General features: G+C 40.1%; 3 protein-coding genes across 4 annotated transcripts; 1 reads left to right on the top strand and 2 right to left on the bottom strand.

Moving 5' to 3' along the window:
• Nucleotides 1–261: 261 nt before the first annotated feature.
• On the bottom strand, nt 262–8,221 carry LOC118428955 (cytosolic endo-beta-N-acetylglucosaminidase-like). Its single transcript, XM_035839276.1, has 13 exons — nt 8,096–8,221; nt 6,474–6,696; nt 5,963–6,111; nt 5,457–5,611; nt 4,915–5,063; nt 4,589–4,754; nt 4,306–4,409; nt 4,028–4,136; nt 3,571–3,770; nt 3,230–3,390; nt 2,699–2,855; nt 2,172–2,295; nt 262–1,863 (listed from the first exon to the last, which is right to left on the bottom strand). The coding sequence occupies exons 1-13, from the start codon at nt 8,157–8,159 to the stop codon at nt 1,510–1,512; spliced, it is 2,115 nt and encodes a 704-aa protein (XP_035695169.1). The 5' UTR covers nt 8,160–8,221; the 3' UTR covers nt 262–1,509.
• Nucleotides 8,222–8,491: 270 nt separating this feature from the next.
• On the top strand, nt 8,492–11,346 carry LOC118428991 (mpv17-like protein). The gene is made up of 5 exons (XM_035839324.1): nt 8,492–9,029; nt 9,205–9,275; nt 9,603–9,632; nt 9,903–10,010; nt 10,330–11,346. The coding sequence occupies exons 1-5, from the start codon at nt 8,693–8,695 to the stop codon at nt 10,366–10,368; spliced, it is 585 nt and encodes a 194-aa protein (XP_035695217.1). The 5' UTR covers nt 8,492–8,692; the 3' UTR covers nt 10,369–11,346.
• On the bottom strand, nt 10,876–20,850 carry LOC118428951 (major facilitator superfamily domain-containing protein 6-like protein B). Of its 2 annotated transcripts, none has more exons than XM_035839268.1 (2): nt 20,668–20,850; nt 10,876–14,360 (listed from the first exon to the last, which is right to left on the bottom strand). In XM_035839268.1, the coding sequence occupies exon 2, from the start codon at nt 14,269–14,271 to the stop codon at nt 11,809–11,811; it is 2,463 nt and encodes an 820-aa protein (XP_035695161.1). In that variant the 5' UTR covers nt 14,272–14,360; nt 20,668–20,850; the 3' UTR covers nt 10,876–11,808. The 2 variants fall into 2 exon arrangements, with proteins under 2 accessions (XP_035695161.1, XP_035695160.1); XM_035839267.1 differs by having other exon boundaries at nt 20,721–20,802.
• Nucleotides 20,851–21,970: the final 1,120 nt, after the last annotated feature.

The raw sequence follows: 21,970 nt of genomic DNA, 5'->3' as shown, positions 1-21,970 counted from the left end.
TGGCGGATTTTGGTATGCAAACATTCCATAGCTTGGTACTTGGTTCGGCGATAATCAGTTGAAATGAGCTTCTTATTGATCCACTGATCATGTGAAATTGTTAGATGAATATACGAATAAATCTTAGTTAACGTAAGTTGAGTGTAACTTCGCTAATTCCTCTTGACACCCCCAAATACTGCTTCCCTGCAGCACTCGTGTATGCAAATTTCTGGCGGCCATGTACTGTAAGGTCGACGGGACCGGGATTGCTTCAATAAAAACGTTTAAAACCATTCATAAAGATTTATTCTGAAGAATAAGCTCGTACAATCCAGACTTATAAGTTATATGTAGCTTGACTTGCTGGTAACGATATCAATAAGGAATGCAAAGGGTCACTCGTCCCTGTTGCTAGGGTACCCGGTTGAGTGTTTATAAATTGCACAAGCCACCATGTAGTCGATGCACAAAACAACACTGCAAACATTTACCATTCTATATATTACATCTATATTACATTCTGCTTACCTTCAACACCATGAAGTAACTGACTGATCAAGTTGATATATCCTTCAAAAATCAAAAGGGTATCACCACTTCTGCAGTGGACCACACCTTACGAGGAGTCGGCCTCACCCAGCATAATAAGCACAACTCAAATTTTAAGGCACAGCTTCAAAGTATGAAGCCTTTTATCAATATCCTCCAGATTTCAAATCATTGCAGTTATTACTTTCCACGCATTCGCTTTTTGCAAAGGTAAGTGGCGAGAAATTTTCAGAAAAACAAGGGTGAATTGTGATCGGACATGTGGGTCGAGTTCCCCATGCCGTAAATTCTTTGTCATTAACAAAAGACATTGTCAAAATGTTTGATAATGATTCTCTTCCTATTTCAAGCAGAAAGAAGTGGATGTCTGACTTCTAGCAGTGCAAGTTGACCCGCGCACCTCAGGTCCCAGCTCAATTCTCCACGTTTTTCCCCTTCTACCTTACCTAACGTTACTGGGTGTCGCCTACAAAGTAATGATGGCAATAATTTGAATTTTAGGACACATTCATGAAAGACTTTATACTTAACATCTATGCTTCAAAAATTGAGTTGTGCTTATTATTTCTGGGTGAGGCCGAGGACTTATTGATCACCCCTTGTATTGCATTATCCCTACTGAGTCACTCAGAAGGTCACTTGCATGAATTGCCTCGTAAATCACACAATAATCTTTTGTCTTAAATTTGTCTAGTTGTTTGTAATCCATCCTACAAATATAATACCTACAACAGAAAATTGCTGTAAGTATGAAAGTAACAAAAGTGGTAGTTGAAAGTTTTAAAAATATCTAATATATATATACTGAAAATTTCAAACTGCACCAGTACCTGAGTTTCTTTCCAACACCAGCACTAAGGGGGTTTAATCAAAGGTCTTATCAAACGACAATTATACAAAATTGCCATAAAATTCGATATGTCCAAATCTATAACCTGATTGTCAGTAGTATATGCACATATACATATTGTAGTTTCATCACTGGATTGGAAGCACAGTAAACTCTATACTGTTGTCTCTATCCGCTTCATCATGTATAACTGGTAAGTCTACCACACGATACATGCTGTTCTGTGCCCTCCCCACATACACCTTGTCTGAAGTATTGCCAGCTGCCCCTTTGTAGGAGAAGTACACATCAAAGCAAGAAGCCAGGAGTTGTGGGTACTCCCATTGGAGGGTACCACTGAGCAGTACTGTGTCTGCTGCCATGGAATCACCAGCAGGAGTTGTAGCTGTGGGATGATGCAGCTTCTTCCAAGAGACATCCCTGCAGGCTACAATGGAGACTGTTGCATTCTGCTTCTTTTCAAGATCTCCAGCATTCATAATCTGGAATATAAATCGTGGCACAATAAGATATTCAACCCTAAATGCTGCAGACTAGACTCTATTTCATCTTAGAAGTTCAACCTTCTATAGAGTATCTTGGGGATAAGAAACTTGGGTACCATCCTCCAAAGTAACCATCGGCTTATCGGTAATTGTTTTGCTTGCTCTGTTTAGCAAGCAAAAGGATTGAGCCATGGCAGCAATTAATATGGAGGATGGCACTTTTCTTTCTTAACATTTTGCAGTCATATGCTAACAATGTGGCATGTAATCTGAAAAAAATGAGAAAGTTGTTGGGAAAATGTTACCCTGATTTCTCCCAATCTGAGGCACACATCAGTGTCCCCTTCCACAGCCTCTCTCCTCAAGCACTGAAGGTTGATGCCTTCAATCCTGTATCCTGTACTAGTATCATCCCTCAGCATGTAGAACCTGTCAGAACAAATTGTCACAGACAGGAGATTAAGGTCACAATCATTTCCCTTTTTTTCACTTTAAGCCTTTTGAAATCAGAATGATATGGTTATCATTATGTAACAAAAACATGATTAATGCCTGGATAACTTGGAATCAGTACCAAGGAACACATGCACATAGTCTGAGCAGGAACAGCATTCCAAGATTCAAGAACCAGGATCAAAAGTATGTGTCAACACTGCTTATGAGTCATTCATTGAGAGCCCCCTGCCCCCAAATAAAAAGCAAATTAAAAGACTAACACTTATCAACTTTTAACTGCATCACTTGTTCATTCATGTATCAAATTACAAACCCCTTGAAATGCACATACATGTAACAACATACATGCATATGTAATAACATTATATTTTCATACCTTGTACACCAGCCCTCCTCTGCTGTTTCATCTCTGGTACATCCAAAACATTCCTTGTACAGCCTGTCACACTCCTTATCAGGAAGGGCAATGAAGAACTCAGCTTGACCTGTTGAGTTGTCTTCAGTGTTGTTCTTTACATATGTTTTATCAATGTCTGTAAAGCAAGATGAAGTTCAACTTTAAATCCCTTGCAATGATACACTTTTATCATATTATAATGAAACCAAAGTCTACTCTCTGCCACAGTCATACATTTGTGTAGTCAGAGAGGAAACTTTGGAAAGGAACTTATTTTTTCAGTAGCCTACAAGTTTTGCCTATTAGTCTCAAACATCAGATGGAAGTTGACTTCAAAGACATGTGTAAGTAATTTGAAGGGAAACAAGGCATCCTTTAGGCACCAGCTGCAAAAGAGTGTGTCTAATTTCTTTGTCTTGTCAACTGGACACATTCTTAACTAATAGCCTGCTACCACTTCAATTTAATCGAGAAAACATGCACAAAAGAACTCAACAAAGAGTTGCATACCTCCATCCTTGTTATCATCACCCTCCATAAGAACCCACTGTTTGGTCTGTCCTGAGGTGCTGAGGATCAGGTGCACAGCTGCGCGGTCTGCACCTGTCTTCCACTTATAGGTGTAGCTGACCAGTAGAGGGGACTGAACTGGAATGTCTGAGCTAAACAGTCTGAAACATAAAGAACAGTATCACATAATGGGACTATCAACATTACTTTTGCCTGTTGGGAGATAGCTATGCTGGACAACTTTGCACTATTGTCTACAGAATTGGGCAAAAGCTGATAATTAGGTTAGACATATTATGTTTTCTTTGCACATAAATTTAAATAAAAAGTTTTACATGTACCTAAAAGACAAAGTATCACAAGCATGTGTGAAGTTTCCTCCCAAAAGCAGGCTGCCACCTCCATGGAAGGCGTCCTTGGTACAGACACCCATGGTTCTATTTCCCCCTGCCTGCTCCTTTCCCTGAGAGAACTGTGCTGAGGTAAATGTTGCTTGGAGCTGCTGACAACTCAGGTTGTACCACGGGCCTCTCCTGACAACCTGCACAGAAAACAGCAGTAATGTGCCTTGAGTACAACGTCCTGGCCAGTGGATGGTGCTTTTCTTAATGGCTGCAACCACTACCAAACATAATCATACTTACCACATGCTCTTCTTTCTAGGTAATGATGCAGAAAAAGTACTGAGAAGAAAATTCCTATTTGTCTACTGTCAGAATGTTTATCTGTTGATATCTGTAGCATGACATTCAGAAAACAAAAATGGAAGGAATGTGTACAGACTTCAGTTAGGCTTACCTGGCCATTGATATAGAAGTTCTGTCCTTGTCCCTGACAGAATGATGTTACAAAAGGTAGAGCTGCAGGTCCATGCATGGGGCACAGATCAGACAAAAGGTTCCAAAACCTGGTGACATCACAGAAGGGTCAAGTTTAACACACACAAAAAACTATCCACAAAATAATCATGAAAAGCACAGCAGAGTAGGAAAATAACATGTTGTCTTTTAGTTTTTCAGACTGAAACTCAAATCCCTGAATGACAGATTCCTTCACTTCTTCTTAAAAGTACCTACTTGCTCTGGTTTGAAGAGAAATTGTCAGCTCCAAGCTTTTCATGCACCCAGCCTGGAGCAAAGATGGCTGCCGATAGGCCTTGTTTCCTGATGACAGACAGGGCCTGGAAATCAAACCACAATTATACTCACATCAGGAACAAAACAATCTTTCAGAACAAAGGCAACAAAGCATAACATTTTTGTCCAGCTTATTGGAAAGAGATGTATGTAAAACTTGGTATGTATGTGTGTGCACGGTGACTTTTTTTATTGTATACTTCAATTGATAATCTTAACTAACCTTGTTGGTGTTGAAGCCCCCTCCACCAAAGCAGTTCCTGCCAAACACATCCACACCAACGTACACATCATGTTGTCTCTCTCCTGCCATCTCTAAAGAACGCTGAAGGCCCTCCTCCTTCCAAGTGTAGTTCAGGAAAATCCCATCACAGGAGTCAAAAAATATCCTAGATTGAATAAAGATACATGGTTTGTGCAAATTATAATGTACAGAATTGATAAAGACTTCAAAGCTGGACATGTAGTATTTTAGGTTGAATGCATGAGCAGCATTTTCAAGTTATGAAAAACCCATTCAAAAATATCATCATCATAACAGAATCATACCTGTTCTTGTCATTGAGCTCATCTTGCCACTTAAGTTCCCCTGTGGTGATGACACTGTCATACCAGATGACCTCACTCCCCTGCACAGCAGTGTGCATCACGTCAGTCAGGTAGGACATAAAGCCAATCAGGGTTTTCACCTGGGGAGCCTGCATTGAAGACAGCAACATTATATACATCAGATCTTTGTCCTAAGGATACTCTTCAAAACCAACTTACATCTTAAAGGGAGAACCTTAACTGTCTCACATTGGGGTCATCAACAGGTGTGCTAAATCAAGGAGGTTATATAACCTCCTTGCTTAAATCTTCTTATAAAATTGCCATACATGTGCTTCTATCAATATTGGAATACTAGTACTTCTATCCTAGCTGCATTCAGAGAAATCAAATCATCTAAAGGGCTATACCAATAGCTAGGATGGGTGATTAAATAATTAGCTATGTTTTCAGGTACCATCCCCCATGTTCTTGTCTTTCTAGTACTAGTACTAGCTAGTTTCCTGCCTATGATCTCTCCTGTGCTGTCCCTGAGTGTTTACCTCAAGAGGATTCTCTATGTTGATGAGCCAACCATCAAAGTTGTAGTGCTGAGCCATCTGTGCTAGTTTGTCAGCCAAAGCCCTACAGCTGGCCTGGTCCTTTAGAAACTGCTGGCAGCATTTGGCCCCATCATCCCACTCAGTGATCAATGTTCCTATAGGACAGTAAAGATGGCATGCATGCATGAATTGAATATATGTTTGTATGTATGTATTAGAGAGAAGAAATAAAAAATTGAAATTATCTTTGTATTGATACTGATATCTTTTTCCTCTGGACTGTGTCACTTGAATCTCTCCAAGATTCTAAGAGGCCCAGATGTAAATTTGCAATTAGAAATATCTACTAATACAACCAAGGACGTTATATCATCCTTGATACAACATACAAGATACACAATATTTCAGTCAACATTCTCTAAAGAAGGACACTGCTTTAATAGAAGACCTCTTTACCAACTTGTAAATATCAAGCCATATGCACGTCAATAGAAGAAAGCTCTAACCTAGAACCTTGACCCCGTGTCTGTGAGCAGCATTGGTCCAGCCAGGAGGAGGCAGTGTGATGAAGTGATGACTGAAGTACACAAACGTGTCGATGTGCTGCCAGTGGGAGATCAGGTAACAGTCATCCCTCCATGTCCCCTGAACAAACCTGGGAGTATGTGATGGAAAATTCAGTTCTGCATAGATGCAGTCAAGAAAAACAGTGGTAAAATGATAAGAGATATAACAACTTAGATCTGGATAGGTCAACTGATATAACCACCCTTCAGCGTGACACACCCATCTTCTGCAGGCATGCAGAACTGACTGGTTATCAAAGCAAGTGACAAACCTAGCCTGTGATTATACAAACTCTCACTGGCTGGGTTAATGACCCCCTCCTCCTACTATGGTGGCAACTGTAGGGCCGGCTGCTATGAGCGCGATTTTAGTCAGGTTAATGACAGGCCTATATATGTAATTTTACCTGACAGTATCTGCCTTTCAAATCTATCTGATAGCTTTTATTACCTGTCTTCAATATAGCCTCCCTTCATGTCGTGACACACCAAGGTTTTTGGCACACCGCCTTGTTGAGTCCTCTTGGCAAGAGGGACAGTGGCGATGTTGAAGGCATCTGTCTTGTAGCCATCCTTGTTTGGTGTCCATGACAGAACGTCCTCCACTGTGTAGAGTGGTCTGCTGACAGGAACCAGGGAGTCTGATGTGTCAGACTCAGCCTCAAAATTCTTCCCTGGGAATAGGATGAAATTTGATGAGAACAATTAAACTAATGTTAATTGCTGTAAATTGTGCCCCTTTATAGTGGCTTAGATTTTACGTTTTCACGGTGGTCACTCCACTGCAAATTCATGGCACCATGACTACATCTCCTTTCAAATAACTTCTGTACTTCTGAATAGTTTCAACCGCAAATTGATAACATAGTGAAAATCTGCCTTTTCCCTCCTACCAAGTCCTTACTCCTACCATGAAATAGAACCCCAGCAAAGTACATTTTGTATGTCAAGACCATCATGATCATACCAATACAACATAATAGTATTAATACACCAAGAAATAGTTGATTTTTCAAAAGCTGTAACATTACAAGCAAACTTGCTTGTAACTGTTACCTTAGTCCTATGTACTTTGGTCTCAGAGGCGGCGGCACCAAATTTCGTTTGGGGGGGCGAACTTAGAATTGTACGGCACATGTAGCGCCGAAGGCGCTACCACCATCCTAGGGGGCATGCTCCCCCGGGAAAATTTGAAATCTTGACCCTCTAAAACGCCATTTCCTACGTTTTGGCGCGCATATTTTGCTGCCAGACTAAGCTAAATTTGATGACAATTCTGTTAGAAAGACACATGGTTTTAGCGAGGGCGATGCCCCCAAAATATATTCACGATTCCGAGTGTCGAAGGTGCAAGCTGTCGCAAGGTTGCTCTGGGAAAATTTCAAAATCTGTACCCTCTGAAACGCCATTTTCTGTATTTTGGGGGACAAATTTTGCTGAGGGACTATGCTAAATCTAATGTCCTTTTTGTGAATGAAAGAGCTGTTTGAGGGCAATGACCCACGCCTCAACAAATTTTCACCATGTCGTTGTGAGCGCCGGAGGCACAAGTCATCGCTAGGCAGGTCCGGACAAAATTTTGAAATCTTGACCGCCTAAAACGTCATTTCCTGCATTTGAGGCCCACATTCTGCTTGTAAACCAAGTATAGTACGATAGTAAAATTTCTATTAGTTAAAAAGGTTTTTAAGAGCAACGCTCCCGCAACATATTGTCCTGCGCCGACATAACCAAAGACGCGAGCCGTCACAAGGGAACACTGGCGAAATTTTGAAATTGGGACTCTCTGAAACGTCATTTCTTGAATTTTCAGGCGTAAATTTTCCCATTAGACTAGCTTGATTTAATGAAATTTCCATCATCAAAAAAATACACAAGGTTTCAGCTTGATTTTCTGGGGGGGCGACGCCCCCCCAACATATTTTTCGGGAGGCAGCCGCCCCCCCTGCCCCACCGGTGCCGCCGCCACTGGGTCTGTCACTCTACTGTGACTTTCACATTCAGTCTGATACGGTTGCAGTTCTGTCTAAATCGATATTTGCCAGTAACTTGTGGCATTGACGGTAAACTCACCGAGTTTTGGTTTCCTGGAAAAATCCAAGTCCTCGAAACTGATACTTACAGTGCCAGCGCTCATTGTGTTCAGCGTTCATAAACACCTTGCTCAGTGATCGGTCCTGATACTGTGATAGACATGCCAGATGCAGTACTCCCACCTGCAGCTTTGGTTTCTACCACTACTGAATGGGGTACGTCGTGTTGGAAGAAGTTTATTGCGACACATTTAAGTAAACATGAACTTTTTATAGACTCATTACTTACTAAATTCTATAGCTACAAAAGTTAGTTACCTAAAAGTAAGATTAGAAGTATAATCAGGTTGTAGATAAAATTTTCAAAAAATCAATGACTGCACTTCTATAGTGTAACAGTCTAGTAACCTTTGACACTCAACATGGCGGCCTTGTCACCAAAAAGATAGCTATCGGGCAATTTCTGTCATATTTTACCGCCACTTTGCTTATTTGTTCCACCATGACGTCCAAAACATGCACATAAAATTTCCCTTTTATTTCAAAAGTCTGGTAAATGTTCTTTTGTTTGGTTGTATAGGTAACCGGACTTTGATCACTGGGAACGTGTACGCTGTCACTCTGCACGGCTGCAAATATGATATCTCATCTCAGGAACGTACTGCGGAAAAGCCCTTACCTGACGAGTGTGGGACTATACACTATCCTGTACACCGGAGCGGACGTCAGTAATCAGCTATGGACCTTCCATTTCGACAAGAAGGTCACACACGAACACTCAGCCTTTTCACTCGATCTCGGAAGGACCGCTAGAATGGGCGTTATAGGCTTCGTGTGTTTGGGCAATTTCAATTACAGGTGGATCCCGTTCTTAGAGAGGATGTTTCCTGGTGCTACTGTTCGTAAAACCGCCGCCAAGGTGCTCGTGGATCAGGTCATAGCAGCCCCTCTTCTTATCACGGCGTTTTATGCAGGTAATGGCCGAGGCTGTATGTTCCTATAAATAGTTCAAATTTTGATTTCGACCTACTTGAGGGCAGTTTATGTGTTACCCATGTCTTACCCATGAAAAATAACAAAATTTCGATGAATTAAGAAGTTGTCTTTAGATTAATCAACTATCAGACAATGATTTTTCTGTGTTTCCAGGACTCAGGGTGCTTGAGAGGAAGCCTGATGTCTTTGCAGTTGTGAGAGAGAAATTCGTGGATACTTACATGGTGCAGTGTTCCTAAAATATATGTTTTAGCATATGTGAGGATAACGCAACCCTGACTTGATTATTATATCAATGATTCTTTCAACACCTTGAAACTAATTCAAGTGCAGGAAAAACAAAACTTGACATGGGCAAAAGAAAGATGCTTGTCAATGAGTTACTGCTTTTGGTGAAAAGATGCTTGATTTAAAAAGTGATAGAAAAGTTTAAAAACAGATGTTTCTTAGCAAGAGTTAATTGATAGAATCTGTGCATTGTCACTTCAAAAGCCACGAGGTAAAAAGCATAATATTTGTGTCATTTACCCATCATGTTACTGTTGTTACAGACAGGAATGATGTTCTGGCCAGCAGCTCAGGTAAGAGCATTCTCATACAAGATTACAACATGTAGATTTAACATATTATCACCTGAACAATATCAGATGGTATCTTATAACCTTCAAGTACTAAGTATTCTGTTGAACTATTAGAATAACATTAAGTATGAAAAGTTTGATGCTGTGGATTGAAACCCGCCATTATTTTCTGTAAAGATTTCATTTCACAGGCAGTATTAGGAAAACAAATATTTTGCTTGCACCCTTATTTTACAAGGGTCTGAAACTGAAACGCTTCTTATATTCCAGACGATCAACTTCTACCTGTTGCCTGTACAGTATCGTGTGATCTTTCTAGGAGTCTGTTCATTCACCTGGGCTAATATTATGTGCATTATGAAGGCAAGGGCAGAACAGGTAGGTTTAATATAAAGAACCTTACTATATAAGTGCTATAGTTGCTTCTCATTAGAGTGTAATAGAGTGACTCATTAGTACTTCATGTTCTGTTGTAAAATAAAAAAAAACTTTATGAGGGTTACTTTCATGCTGATTTTTCCAGAAAATCGTGCTGTTTTTTTGCAGCAGAATGCTGTAGTCTTCCAGGTTATATCCCATTGATTATGAGGGCAAATGCACTGAAATAGATTAAATGGGATGAAGTTATGTATGACTATGAGTTTGCAGTTTCTGCCAGCTCCATAACATTAAGGCATTATGCATGGTTCTTTCATAGGAAATGCTGGACACAGATGCTGGGAAGCAACAAGATTGATGATGAGGTCATGGATGCAAAATAAGGTTATTAACAAGATGACTACCAATCCTACCTCAGTAAAAATGGGGCTTTACTGATATTAGTAAACAAGAATTTTAATTCACTCAAAACCGATTTATGGTGAGGGTACAGATTGCATGTTGTCTCAGGTGTTTTATTGTGTATGACTATGTTTTATATTCAAAGGAATGACGATTCTTCTTCTTCTTAAATCTACATTTTGGATGATATCTTTTATAAAGGATGCTTTTATGTCAGCTGTTTTTGGTGATGTGTAGAATGTTTAGCAGGATGTTTATTAAGAAGATTGATATAAGATTGATTTCTATTTCTTGCTGCTAATATGAAGTAAATTGTGTGATATGATTCAAATTTCTTTACGTCTTTACGATATCTGATTATCTCAAATTTCTGATTAAAGGATCTAATGTATTGTACATTTGACATTGGGAAAGTACATGTTGTATTTGCAATATAAGTCAGCAGCGTGACAAGTATGGATTATCAAAATCATATCCAATGGTTTATTTAAACTTTGCACTTAATGTCACCAAACTTGTATGTAGCATACACCAAAATGAACTCTTCAAACAACACTCGAATGAACATTGCAAAATGGATCACACTATAAAGAAGTGCACTAAGTTATCATGTGATGTAAGTAACAATACATGATGCAGACAACTTACATGAAAAAGACTGAAATGTAACAATATCCTTATTCCAACTTTTTGAGCCTCATTGAATTTAGATATACTATCTTATATGCATGAGCATATTAATTTTTAGATACTAAGCATATCTTATATAAGCATATTAATATTCACTCTTAACTCAGCAGCCATAACTAGAGAATTTACACATTCAGTTGTTTTTCCCACATGACTTACACTTGGACTTGGGAAAGGTTTCACTGAAGAAAATTGTTCACATCTTTGCACTGTTTGGCAATGTCATGCATAAATCATCTATCTGGTTTACTTTTCCTCTCCCCACATTGTTTTTTACATGGGAGCAACAAGTTTCACTGAAGGCAAGAATCAGAACAATTTTATGAGATGATGACGAAGAATTGAATTTTGACTGGAAAAGTTACATAACTTTGGCATTTTGGACAGGTGAAAACACACAAAACAATGTCTTTTTATATGTACAAACCATTATTTGAGTATAAATTTCTTGCCGCTTCTATCATTGCTGCTACCATGTTATTGACATATTACAATATTAGAAATAAGCTATTTTCTACTTCAACTGTTGACAATATCATTACATAATGCAATAAGAAATATAATGTGCTCATCAGTTTTGATAGTAGTCAAGTTAACAAAAAAAGTTCTAGTAGTTGCACCTTTCCAGTGGCCATTATCTACTTAACTATATAAATATAGTGGCTAACTGACTGGTCATAGGTACCACTGTCTCTCCAATGGCACTTTACACCTCCTTTTCATTCTCCCTCAGAGCCCTTTCTAACCAATCATCTTCCTCTTTGTCTTCATCATCTGATGACACTGTGTTATCAACACGAATGTTGGACTTTGTTTGCCTCAATAGTCTGGAGTAGTTCATCTTTGCCTTTCTTGGTGCAAACCTTTGGAACAAGACGAACCCGAGACACCAGACTACAGAGACAATACAAGCTGCCCTATACAGAATGGCCACACCATACTTGTCATAGATAACTCCACTGACCATACTACCTGTACCAAAACCCAGACCCCAATATATTGCAGCTATGATTGCCTGCACAGTTCTCTCAATCCCTGGGGGAGAGATGTGCTCTGCATACCCCATTATTGCACCCCAGAAAGCTCCATAGCTAAATGAGTGAAGAAGTTCAATAGGAACTACTGCCCAGGGTGTCCACAGAAGAGAGTAGTAGAGAAAACGGACAGAAAGCCCCAAGAAGGCAATAGACACAAGCCCAGCATGAGTCACTCGCTTGATGAGCCAGTTCCCCAAGAACATCATAGGAATCTCTGCACATGTGGACACTGTGACAGATAGACCCATGATGATCTCTGACCCTCCCTTGTCCTGCACTAGCCAGAAGAGATAGTTGTGGATGGTTGATGCCAGTCCACCTGCCACAAACACCGTCAGCAAGTAGCAGATGTTTCGACAGTCTGTAAGGAGAAGCCGGAAGCTCTTGGAGATTTTCCTCTGGTTGTGCTCCTTGCAGACTGGATGGATGGGGTAGAAGAGGGCCAAGAGAAAGGCAAGTCCCACCACCCCTGAGAAAGTGTAGAAGTGGATCATGAAGTGGTTAATGCCTTGATTTAAGAAACAGTCTGTGTTGTCCACCAAAGCAGTAACCCCAGTTGCACAGATGGCTATGCCCAGCGAGCTCCAGTACTTCTGCTGGCCGTACTTCTCAATGTCGTCCAGATTATCCAGGAACTCATACAAGGAGTCATCACAGATTTTCTCCACTTGAGACGTGAGAAGTTCCCCAATGATGATCACAATCAGGACAATGAGGAAAGTTCTATACTGCAGGGGCAGGATCTCAACTTTCAGCTCATGCACAATACTTTTGAAACCCTCTATTAGAGATGTTGCTCTCTTCTCTCTGTTGGAGACAGATTTGTGGTAAGTACTCTTCTTGTGCACCATGCCACTGTCTGCTGAATCTTGATAACCATCTCCATACTGTTCACTGTAGTATGGAGAATTCTCAAAGTCCTCATACCCTTCATTGTATTTGTCACTATTTTCAGCATCTTTCTGTGCACCAAATTTATCCCTCAGCTTTAACAGACGTTCTAATACTTCAGGCTGGGTACCTTGATACTTGTTAAGTAAATAGTTGAGTAGGCCTGAAACATCTTCTTTACCTTCTTGTGTGGTTTCTTTGTCAACAGGACTATTGTTATCCACATACTGCGGATAGTCATTGTTTTCTGAATAGTCTCTGTAATAACTTTTCTCCTTGGGCTTTTCCTTGTCTTGCCTTGTGTCTAGATTTTCATTAAGTTGATGTAATTTGTCATACCTTGAACGTTTTTCTGTTGGCAGCATTGTCTCAGACAATGTGCTTTGGGACAGTCCTGTGTTCTGGATGTTTCCTTCTAATGATGACCGAGGGTCAAAGATGTTAGCTGCATTCTTCTCACTGTCCATAACACTATCATCTTTAGGTATCAGAAATGAATCCGATGGCAGAAGTTCCTGGTTGTCTTCAGGGGGACCCAATTCTTCAGGGTGGTGCTCTGTTCCAACCCGAGGCATGTTGTCATTAAACAACCTGTCTGTCACTGAAACTTTTCCATCAGAAGTATCCTGTACCTCAGGCAAGTTATCTGGACGGTTGTCTTGAAGGAATGGCCCACTAGAAATTGCCTCTTGACTTGCTGATTGCTGAGCTACTTCAGTGGAATTTACAAAAGTTTCTTCAGTTGCCAACTCATCGTCACTGTGGATCTTCTCACCATTTGCTGGTTGTTGAAAGTCTTCTTCTGTGTTGGACATGTCAGTTGATGTATTTCCTCCCATACTTCCCTGCAAACCCTCATGGATCAAACCAGTGACTGTCCCTTTTTCCTCGGCACCATCAGTGCTGTTTCCAGGGCAGAACTTAGACGTGTAGTCTTCATCTATTGGTGGTATCACTGTCAGGGACAAGGTGCATGCTATAGTCATGAACAGTGCAAACAGGATTACAAGCCGACGGATGTTGTATTTTTTGGCCATCTTCGCCCAAACAGGTGCAGCCCACAGGCCGATGAAGGCGCGAGTGCCACATATGATGCCGACTTGTGTGGCGGACAGTCCCAGGAGTCGGAAGTAGAGTGGGAGGAAGGGCAGGAGGCAGGCCTTGCCAGCATGGTTCAGGAAGTAGAAAGCCTTGGCTATGGCCAGGCTCTGTGGCACGTTCCACTGTTTGGTCTTCCCCATGATTTTGCTATCCTGTTGGAAGTGTCCTTGTTGCTGCTTCAACCCATGCTGAACTGTTTGACTTATACACACCCAGCTATTGCAACATCCTGTTGGAAAACACAAGAGAACACATGGTCAGAATGAGTCATATTTGCAAAGCCATCAAAGAATCTCATTTTGCATGATATTCTAAACTGCAAACATTTGACCTTGCCATACATTAAGTCTATTTAAAAAATGAAATGAAAATTTAGGCCATACCAATTTAATTTGTTGGTTCTCGGAATCGCCGCTTCTATTTTTCCCAATTTCAAAAAAAAAAAAAATCCATGAGGTTATTTGCATGTTCATGAGAACTCATTTGCATGTTCGTGAGAGTTACATGGCCCCGTTACCTGGTACCTACAAGCAAGTTGCTGGACAAACTTCGGCTCAGTTAAACAAAACTTCTGAAACAAGTACTGGACATGCAAAAACAACTATCACCTGCTTATGTTTTCCTTTGTGTTGTAAATCATCGAAGATGGAATCTTTTGGAAGCCCGGAATGAAATTTTATGACAGAATATGCAAATTAAGGTTCCGGTTCGGAATTTCAAGTGACCAGATATCGAAGTAGTCCCTAAAAATAAGACGCAAATTAGGGGTTGTCTCTATAGTTTTGGCTCTAGATTTTCCGGCTATCGCTTTAGCAATGTATAATCTTTTATACCTCTGCAAATGCTTGTTGTTCGTAGCGATTTATGGTGTCGGAGATTTGATCGTGCGGCGAACACTTCCTGGTATTAGTGCGCGCGATAGCGGTAAAGCGTTTCGTCGCCTGATTACCCAGATCGTGCGTTCTATATGCGTTTTGGGTGTTTTAGCGTCATCGGAGCTCACGGAAAACGTATCGGATAACTTTTTTTCCTTTTTACTCAGTATACAGAAGAAGTCTTGACCTTCATTGCCATATTAGTCATTATCCCAGGAAAACTCATTTTTACCGTGTAGCGGCCTGTAAAGAATGGCCCTAAATTAGCAGTTTTTGGGTGAAAAGCTTATATTTTTGATGGTTTTTACCAAAAACAACACTTCTACAGAAAATGTCAAATGAGTCTGTCGGTCAGCGACAAGGCACCCTTTTGTATCGGAAACATTGAATTGTCCGAAAAACGATGTTTTGAGAAGCGCTAGTGCTTTTTTCAGAGACAGTCAAATCGGCCACGATTCGTAAAAAAAACTCCGAACCGGAACCTTAAATGGCCGCCATGTAGCCAGTCACAAGTATGTAAATGAGATGCAATTTCATGCAAATGAGCACGCCTCTAGCGTTTTTTGCTTAAACTGCAGCTTTCACAAAGAGAACAATGAATCAGATGTTTCAGGCACTCTTATTTTTTGGGTGAAATGAAGTCATTTTCTTGTTGCTAACATAAATTAGACATTATACTATGCTGAAAAAGTTTTTCAACCTTTTTAAAAGTTTTTTAATGTTGTTAATGATTTACTATGATGATTTATTACAACTGTTAACCTTTATTACTGTGTGTACTTCTGTAATACTGCACATTATTTTGCATTTGTATTGTTGAAATTAAATATAAAATGTATGCTTACATGCAAATTTTTCATGTAATTGTAACTGGATAAGTATTCTGCCACACATATACCATGGTTTCAGGTCTGGAATTACCAACCTGAAACTCTGGACCTGAATCCAGACTTGTTGCAGTTTTTTTTTTTTTTTTTTTTTTTCGCCCTGTCGCTCCAACTTTTTTCTGAAAAAATCCGAGAACCAACAAATTAAATTGGTATGGCCTTAATACAAACATACACATGTCAATCATCACATGTCAATATAATGGCTAAAAAATGTTGCTAGTCCATTTTACAGAAACCACGGGAAGGGCACTGTTAGGCAAATATGCTTCAACAAATCTGCAAACATTGTAACACATAGCAGATGGCATGGAAACCATAGCAGGGACAAAGTATCCAGGCTTAACTATGAGATTAAATGACATGGCAACCATCTTAGAAATAAGATAAACAAAGACTAAGAGCATTGGTACACATGCATATAAATGCTGTACTGATAACAAGAGTAGTGCACATCCCCAAGAATAAATCTGCTATGTTAGATACACTCACAGAAACCTCAGAAACCCTGACACATACTTCACGCAGCTGAAAGGTACATCCAACAAACCATCATCATACAGATTCTGAGTTCAATAACACTGCATACAGCTTCTCAAATATAACTGAAAATGCAGTTACTGTATCTAACCAAAACAAAGCACTGTCTCAACTATTTCATGACCTGTGGCAACCTGTTATGATGCAAGACAACTTAAATAGAAAGGCTTTAGGCTAGGCATTAGTTCAGAATCACAGTTGATGATATTTTGGTCCCTTTTCACGCTTCCCCCTCTGTAATATAATATAAAGAATAAGATCCTTGCATAATGTTAAGTACCGACAGGATATCCTGAGTCAACAGGCTGTTTGCAGTGCTGTTAAGTTCTGTTAGTCAGGGAAAAGCTGACCACCTGTTGCACATCTCATGCCCCTGGTGGTTTCTGATCAAAGTGTGTCTGTTAATTGTTCATGCAGAGTAGATACATGATGACAGCAGAATAGCCCTTGTAATTCTTACCTAGAAAGTTAAGGAAGTAGTATTTGCAAACCCAGACAAAAAAGTCCCATGAAGTAGTTTATAGGAACATTGACAGAATTCGATAAAGAAGAAGAAGCAGCAAACCTACCCTTAAACTAACTTTGCACTGGTAGAGTTGTCAGGTGTGTACCTCTGTGACAAGTCAGGGTTTTATTTCCCCTCTGACGTGTCACTTAAGGGTGAACATGTGACTTCATGTAGATGAGGCTAAGCATAATGGAAAGTCACTTATTCAAATACTTTTGCATGAAGATTGAAGCAACCATCTTTTGATATGTGTCAAGTAGCTTGATATGATGTGAGAAGTTTTTATGAATTTCTAGATGCCATAGCCGTAGCATTATCAAGTGGTGTAACAGTTAATGCTCAACAAGCTGGGTGAACCAAATTGTGCTCGAGGTCTGATTGCCCTCTCCGCGTAGACCAATTGTCTATGGACTATTCATATCTGACATACAGCACTAACAATTTTCACAATGAATAGGAGGGAAAGCTTGCAACTGTAAAATTCCATAAACCTGAAAGCAAAGCTGCTTGGCATCTGGCAACAAATACAAATAGTTGTCTGCAGAAAAATTGCACACTCACACCATGCTGGAACCAGTCTTTCTACTGTCACCTAATGACCCAATGTCTTTTCTTTTGTTCCACTGACAACATGTTAGCTTCCCACAGCGACACAAAGACAAAGCTGCCCACTGTTTCCTACAAACTTTCTCCAAAGAGTAAGCCAGTTGCTAATTTAAAGAAAGCCTCAAGATATAAGCACCTGCATGAATAGCCGTTACAAACCTATACATTTTACATGACAAGGCTTATTTATTGCATGCCCTTTCCATCAGGCATAGTGAGCTAGTTAAATTCACTAACAATCATAGAAAATTACTTGTAGCTGCAGGGTGTTCCCACCCTTGAAGCATCAGAACACAGTGGACTCATTGCTACTACAAATTTTAATCATAGTCAAGTCAAGGAGGTTGATAAACTTTGCAACCTCCTTGGTCTACATCTACATCTACATATCTATACCCCCAAATGGCCCCGCATGGGGCATCAAGGGGGGGGGGGGTGAGGCTCCCGGGCCGCCTGCCTGGCACGGAAGCACTCAACGTTGGGAGCACTTACAACCGTGCGAGGCAGGGCGTTCCACTTAGAGATGGTTTGTGGAAAAAATGAATGTTTGTATGTGTCGGTAAGGCCACACCAATTTAATTTCTTGGTTCACGGATTTTTTCATAAAAAATATGGAGCGAGAGGGCGAAATAAAAATAAAAATAAAAATCGTAAAATGGTTGGGATAAAGGTAACGGCTAATCCAAAACATAAAGAAAAAAGTTTTCAGCTTGAAAAAAGTACAAAAACACTATTTTTGTACAGTAACAGCACCTGTACCCACACTTTAAGGAGCTTATAATATAAAGGCCAATTTGCTACACCAGAAAGTTGGTGAATGGTTTCATTAATGGTGAAAATTTGCTGAGTGGTAATTTTTATTTTTTTTCCCAAAAAATAGGAGCGAGCAAATCCGTGAACCAAGAAATTAAATCGGTGTGGCCTAAGTGTTGTAAAATGTGGTCAAGTGTTGTAAAATATTTCACGAAGCATAATTGGTCACTAAGTTAGTAAGTAAGTAGCACATAATTGGTTATCCTGAATTCAACCATTATTGACAAATTACTTCTAACACAAAGACTGAACGAACCAAGCACTCCATATTTGATTGAATCAGACATGTGACATAGGGATCATTTACTAGTAATTATGCAACACTATGATATAGCTAATGCATACAGCAATACAACAAGTGATGGATGTTCAATTTGATTATCTGTAACTTCACTTCACTGACAAGCCAGATCAGAACATAGAGGAAGACATAAGCTTGCCTCCCTTGTCAGATTAAGGCTCTAGTGAAGGGTCTTATCAAACCGCCCCTCCCCTCAATGTAGTCAACATACTAACATGCAAATCAATACAAATGTTCCAGCTGGGACAGGACTGAATAATGGGGTTTCAGAAGAATTACATGGCCCAGTGACTTCCAATTACCTAAAGTAGGTAGAGTAGATTTCAATGTTCTAATGCATAGTCTTTTTTGTTAGCAAATGTCCACCTAGTCAAAATGAAAATGGTAATATGTCTGCAGCCTAGGAGCAATGATAGCAATTTTCAGTTAAGGAAATGGCGGTACATGTAGATACCAATCAAGCGAAAGACCAACAAAAATGGTCCCAACAACATGGAATTATGGAATCTCTTTAAATCCTGCAAAATAATGACTTTCTTAATTCATCAAGTTTCTTTAACCTCCTCGATTTTATCTTTTTGAACCTACCCTTAATTTGGGTGACTTAATTGCATACAGTTTCGCACTGACATTCCTATTAAACTGACAGTGACTCCAGAAGGGTATGGCCATGAAGAGCTTCAGCACCAAATCTTAGCTATCTAGGTCACCCTTTTGTTATAATGTCTTTTCTCAGCAGACCAGTGAAGAATCTCAATAGACCAAAAACGACATGGTTCATGTCTTTGTCCCCTTTCCAGGCCATACAACACATATTTTGTAACCAGTAGTAATTAGAACATGGTACGTTAAACAGCAACAGGTGTGGAACATTTTATGTGCTTACTTCTGCTTTTGATGATTATAGTCTAATTAGCCCTTTACGACACTAATTTACCAAAGAGGGTCTAATGTTATGGTAGGTTTGGATAAATAGTTAAACGTTATGAAGGAATACAACCATCTCTTGACCTTTTATCAGCATTGTTGTAACAAAACAAATGCACTACTTTATTTAGTTTTCAGTTCCAAACATAGAGTATCATTAGATGTAGAACATAGAGAGGACAATGTTTTAATGTCATGGACATAATAAGTTACCAACAATCCAAATGATAAGCATGCAAAGCATTGTAGGTTAACTTAAGCATTTAGATATCAAGTGAGTATTGTGTAGTGAAAAAGGCCCAAAAGTTCCATTTAGTGTAAGATACAACCCTGGGGCATGTTTTTGTTGTAAACATGGTCCTATTGTGTTTACCTGTACCTTTAAAAGTTGGGCACTGAAAGGGTGTAAATCACAATAATCACATCCCATTACTTCTTGATGACTGAAATACCCAACGCTTTCTGTCCAACCTGACAATAAGTCAATAAAAACGGTCATACCATTCCACATACCCTTGACATTTCCAGACCTACATGTTCCTGTATGTATCCATGTAAATCTTGTTAAGTTGCTTAACGCATTATAGAATGGTATTGTATCATTCCAGTGTTTTCAAGGTATAATCTTTTAGTCCCCGTTGTGTTTGTACAGCCTGGATACGAATCATGGACTTACAATGGGGAGACGTTTGCATTCCTACGCTCAAACTCAACCACGTCACAAGCTACCACTTAAACTAGTTAAAGCCAGAGAAATCTACTGACCCGGGACCAAGACGCACTCTAGATACTTGGCGTATTAATTATATGACGAGACAATTTGGAAATGTTAAGCTCCTCTTATCCTTTTGGAAAGGTTAATTGCTAGGCGAAAATGTCACGAATAACACCGAAAGCCCAGACAAGATCCGGGTAAGCCATGTCAGGGGGCGTCGTTCGACACGCCAATCTGAGCAAAGCGTACAGGTGGTTCCATTCGAATGGCGAAGACAAAACCGTCATTTTAAACAACATTTCGCCATGACATACGCTATATACTGCTCAGACGTATGTAAAAGGTTTAGGAAGAGTATACACACCAGCTTATTGCCGTGGAATCGCTAACGTTGAGAAGAAACGTGGGGAAAACAACCTGCACAGCTCCGGTGGACGGACGGCACGTCTCCCCGCTGTTGTGTGTTGGGTAGAAGCGATGACATCACTTCCGGTTGACACGTGGACTGGTTGAACAAGTGGAACCGGTGTCGCGTCAGGTGACTCGACACAACTTAAAACTTCAGAGACCTGTAAGGGCTAAATGAGCACTGAAGAACTATGAATGGCATGATAGCAGTTTTTTTTAATCGGGAATCTTAACGTTAACGTTACTTTTCTTCAGGGAGGAAAGATAAACAAGTCACGGCTACTTCAAGTAACGTTAACGTTATGCCATAATCAAAGTTGCCATCTAACCAACATCTAACGTTAACGTCAGAAGATTTTCAAGGCCATGGGTCTCTCGGTGACAAGGTTTAGAGTACACAGCAAGAAAGATAAACATGACGTAGGTGCACTGTAAAGAAGTCAGGCGTGGGGGGGGGGGGGGCATAGAAAACAGGTGTCACATAGAAGGGATATCGATATAACGTTAGGTGGTACAAATCTCGTGACAACCATGCCGTGAGGGGGGCGGTTCGTTGGGGCAAGGGGGTAAAGACAGGTACCGAGCGGATGTAATGTTCCTGTCCTTGGTGCTGAAATGGACTCGCCTTGTCGCCTTGACATGCTTCATTTCAAATTAGTCTAGAGGGCCATGAAATTCCACCCTGCTCTGTTAACAAACCTAACGTTGATTCCCGAAGCGTTCTTCATAAACACTGCAACACGGAACACCTGACATCACGGGGAAAGTTATAACAGAACGTCCACATGGAGACAAAATCAATGCCCAAAGCACATCTTTAATCGTTAATAGCAGTATAAACTGACAAACTTCATGTTAGTAACCTTTTGTATATTCCTATGGGTTATCATTGCAATTGCATCTATACATTTAGTTCGTACGGCGGATGTTTCGTGTAAAAAAATCACGAATTCGCCAGCAAACGCAGTCAGGCACACCCTGTCTGTGTTTACTGGTGACTTCGTGATGTCTTATGCTAGGATGGCGTTTCAAATCCAGACCCCGGTCGGACAATTTTTGGGAACGAAAGGCACAAAGGATAACAAACACACAAATGGTACTAAAGAATTAGACTAGAGCGTAACGTATGCATATTCATTCAAATTTGGGAATGTATCCCTAGCATTACATATCAAGTGTACATTATCCTGATGATATAATACACACAACACATGTCAGTAATATTCTTACAACCAAAACATCACACCCTATTTAATTGT

The sequence above is a fragment of the Branchiostoma floridae genome, chromosome 13, assembly GCF_000003815.2.
Source record: "Branchiostoma floridae strain S238N-H82 chromosome 13, Bfl_VNyyK, whole genome shotgun sequence".
NCBI lineage: Eukaryota > Metazoa > Chordata > Leptocardii > Amphioxiformes > Branchiostomatidae > Branchiostoma > Branchiostoma floridae.
The sequence above is the reverse complement of the archived record's forward strand: the minus strand, read 5'-3'. Positions and strand labels throughout refer to the sequence as shown.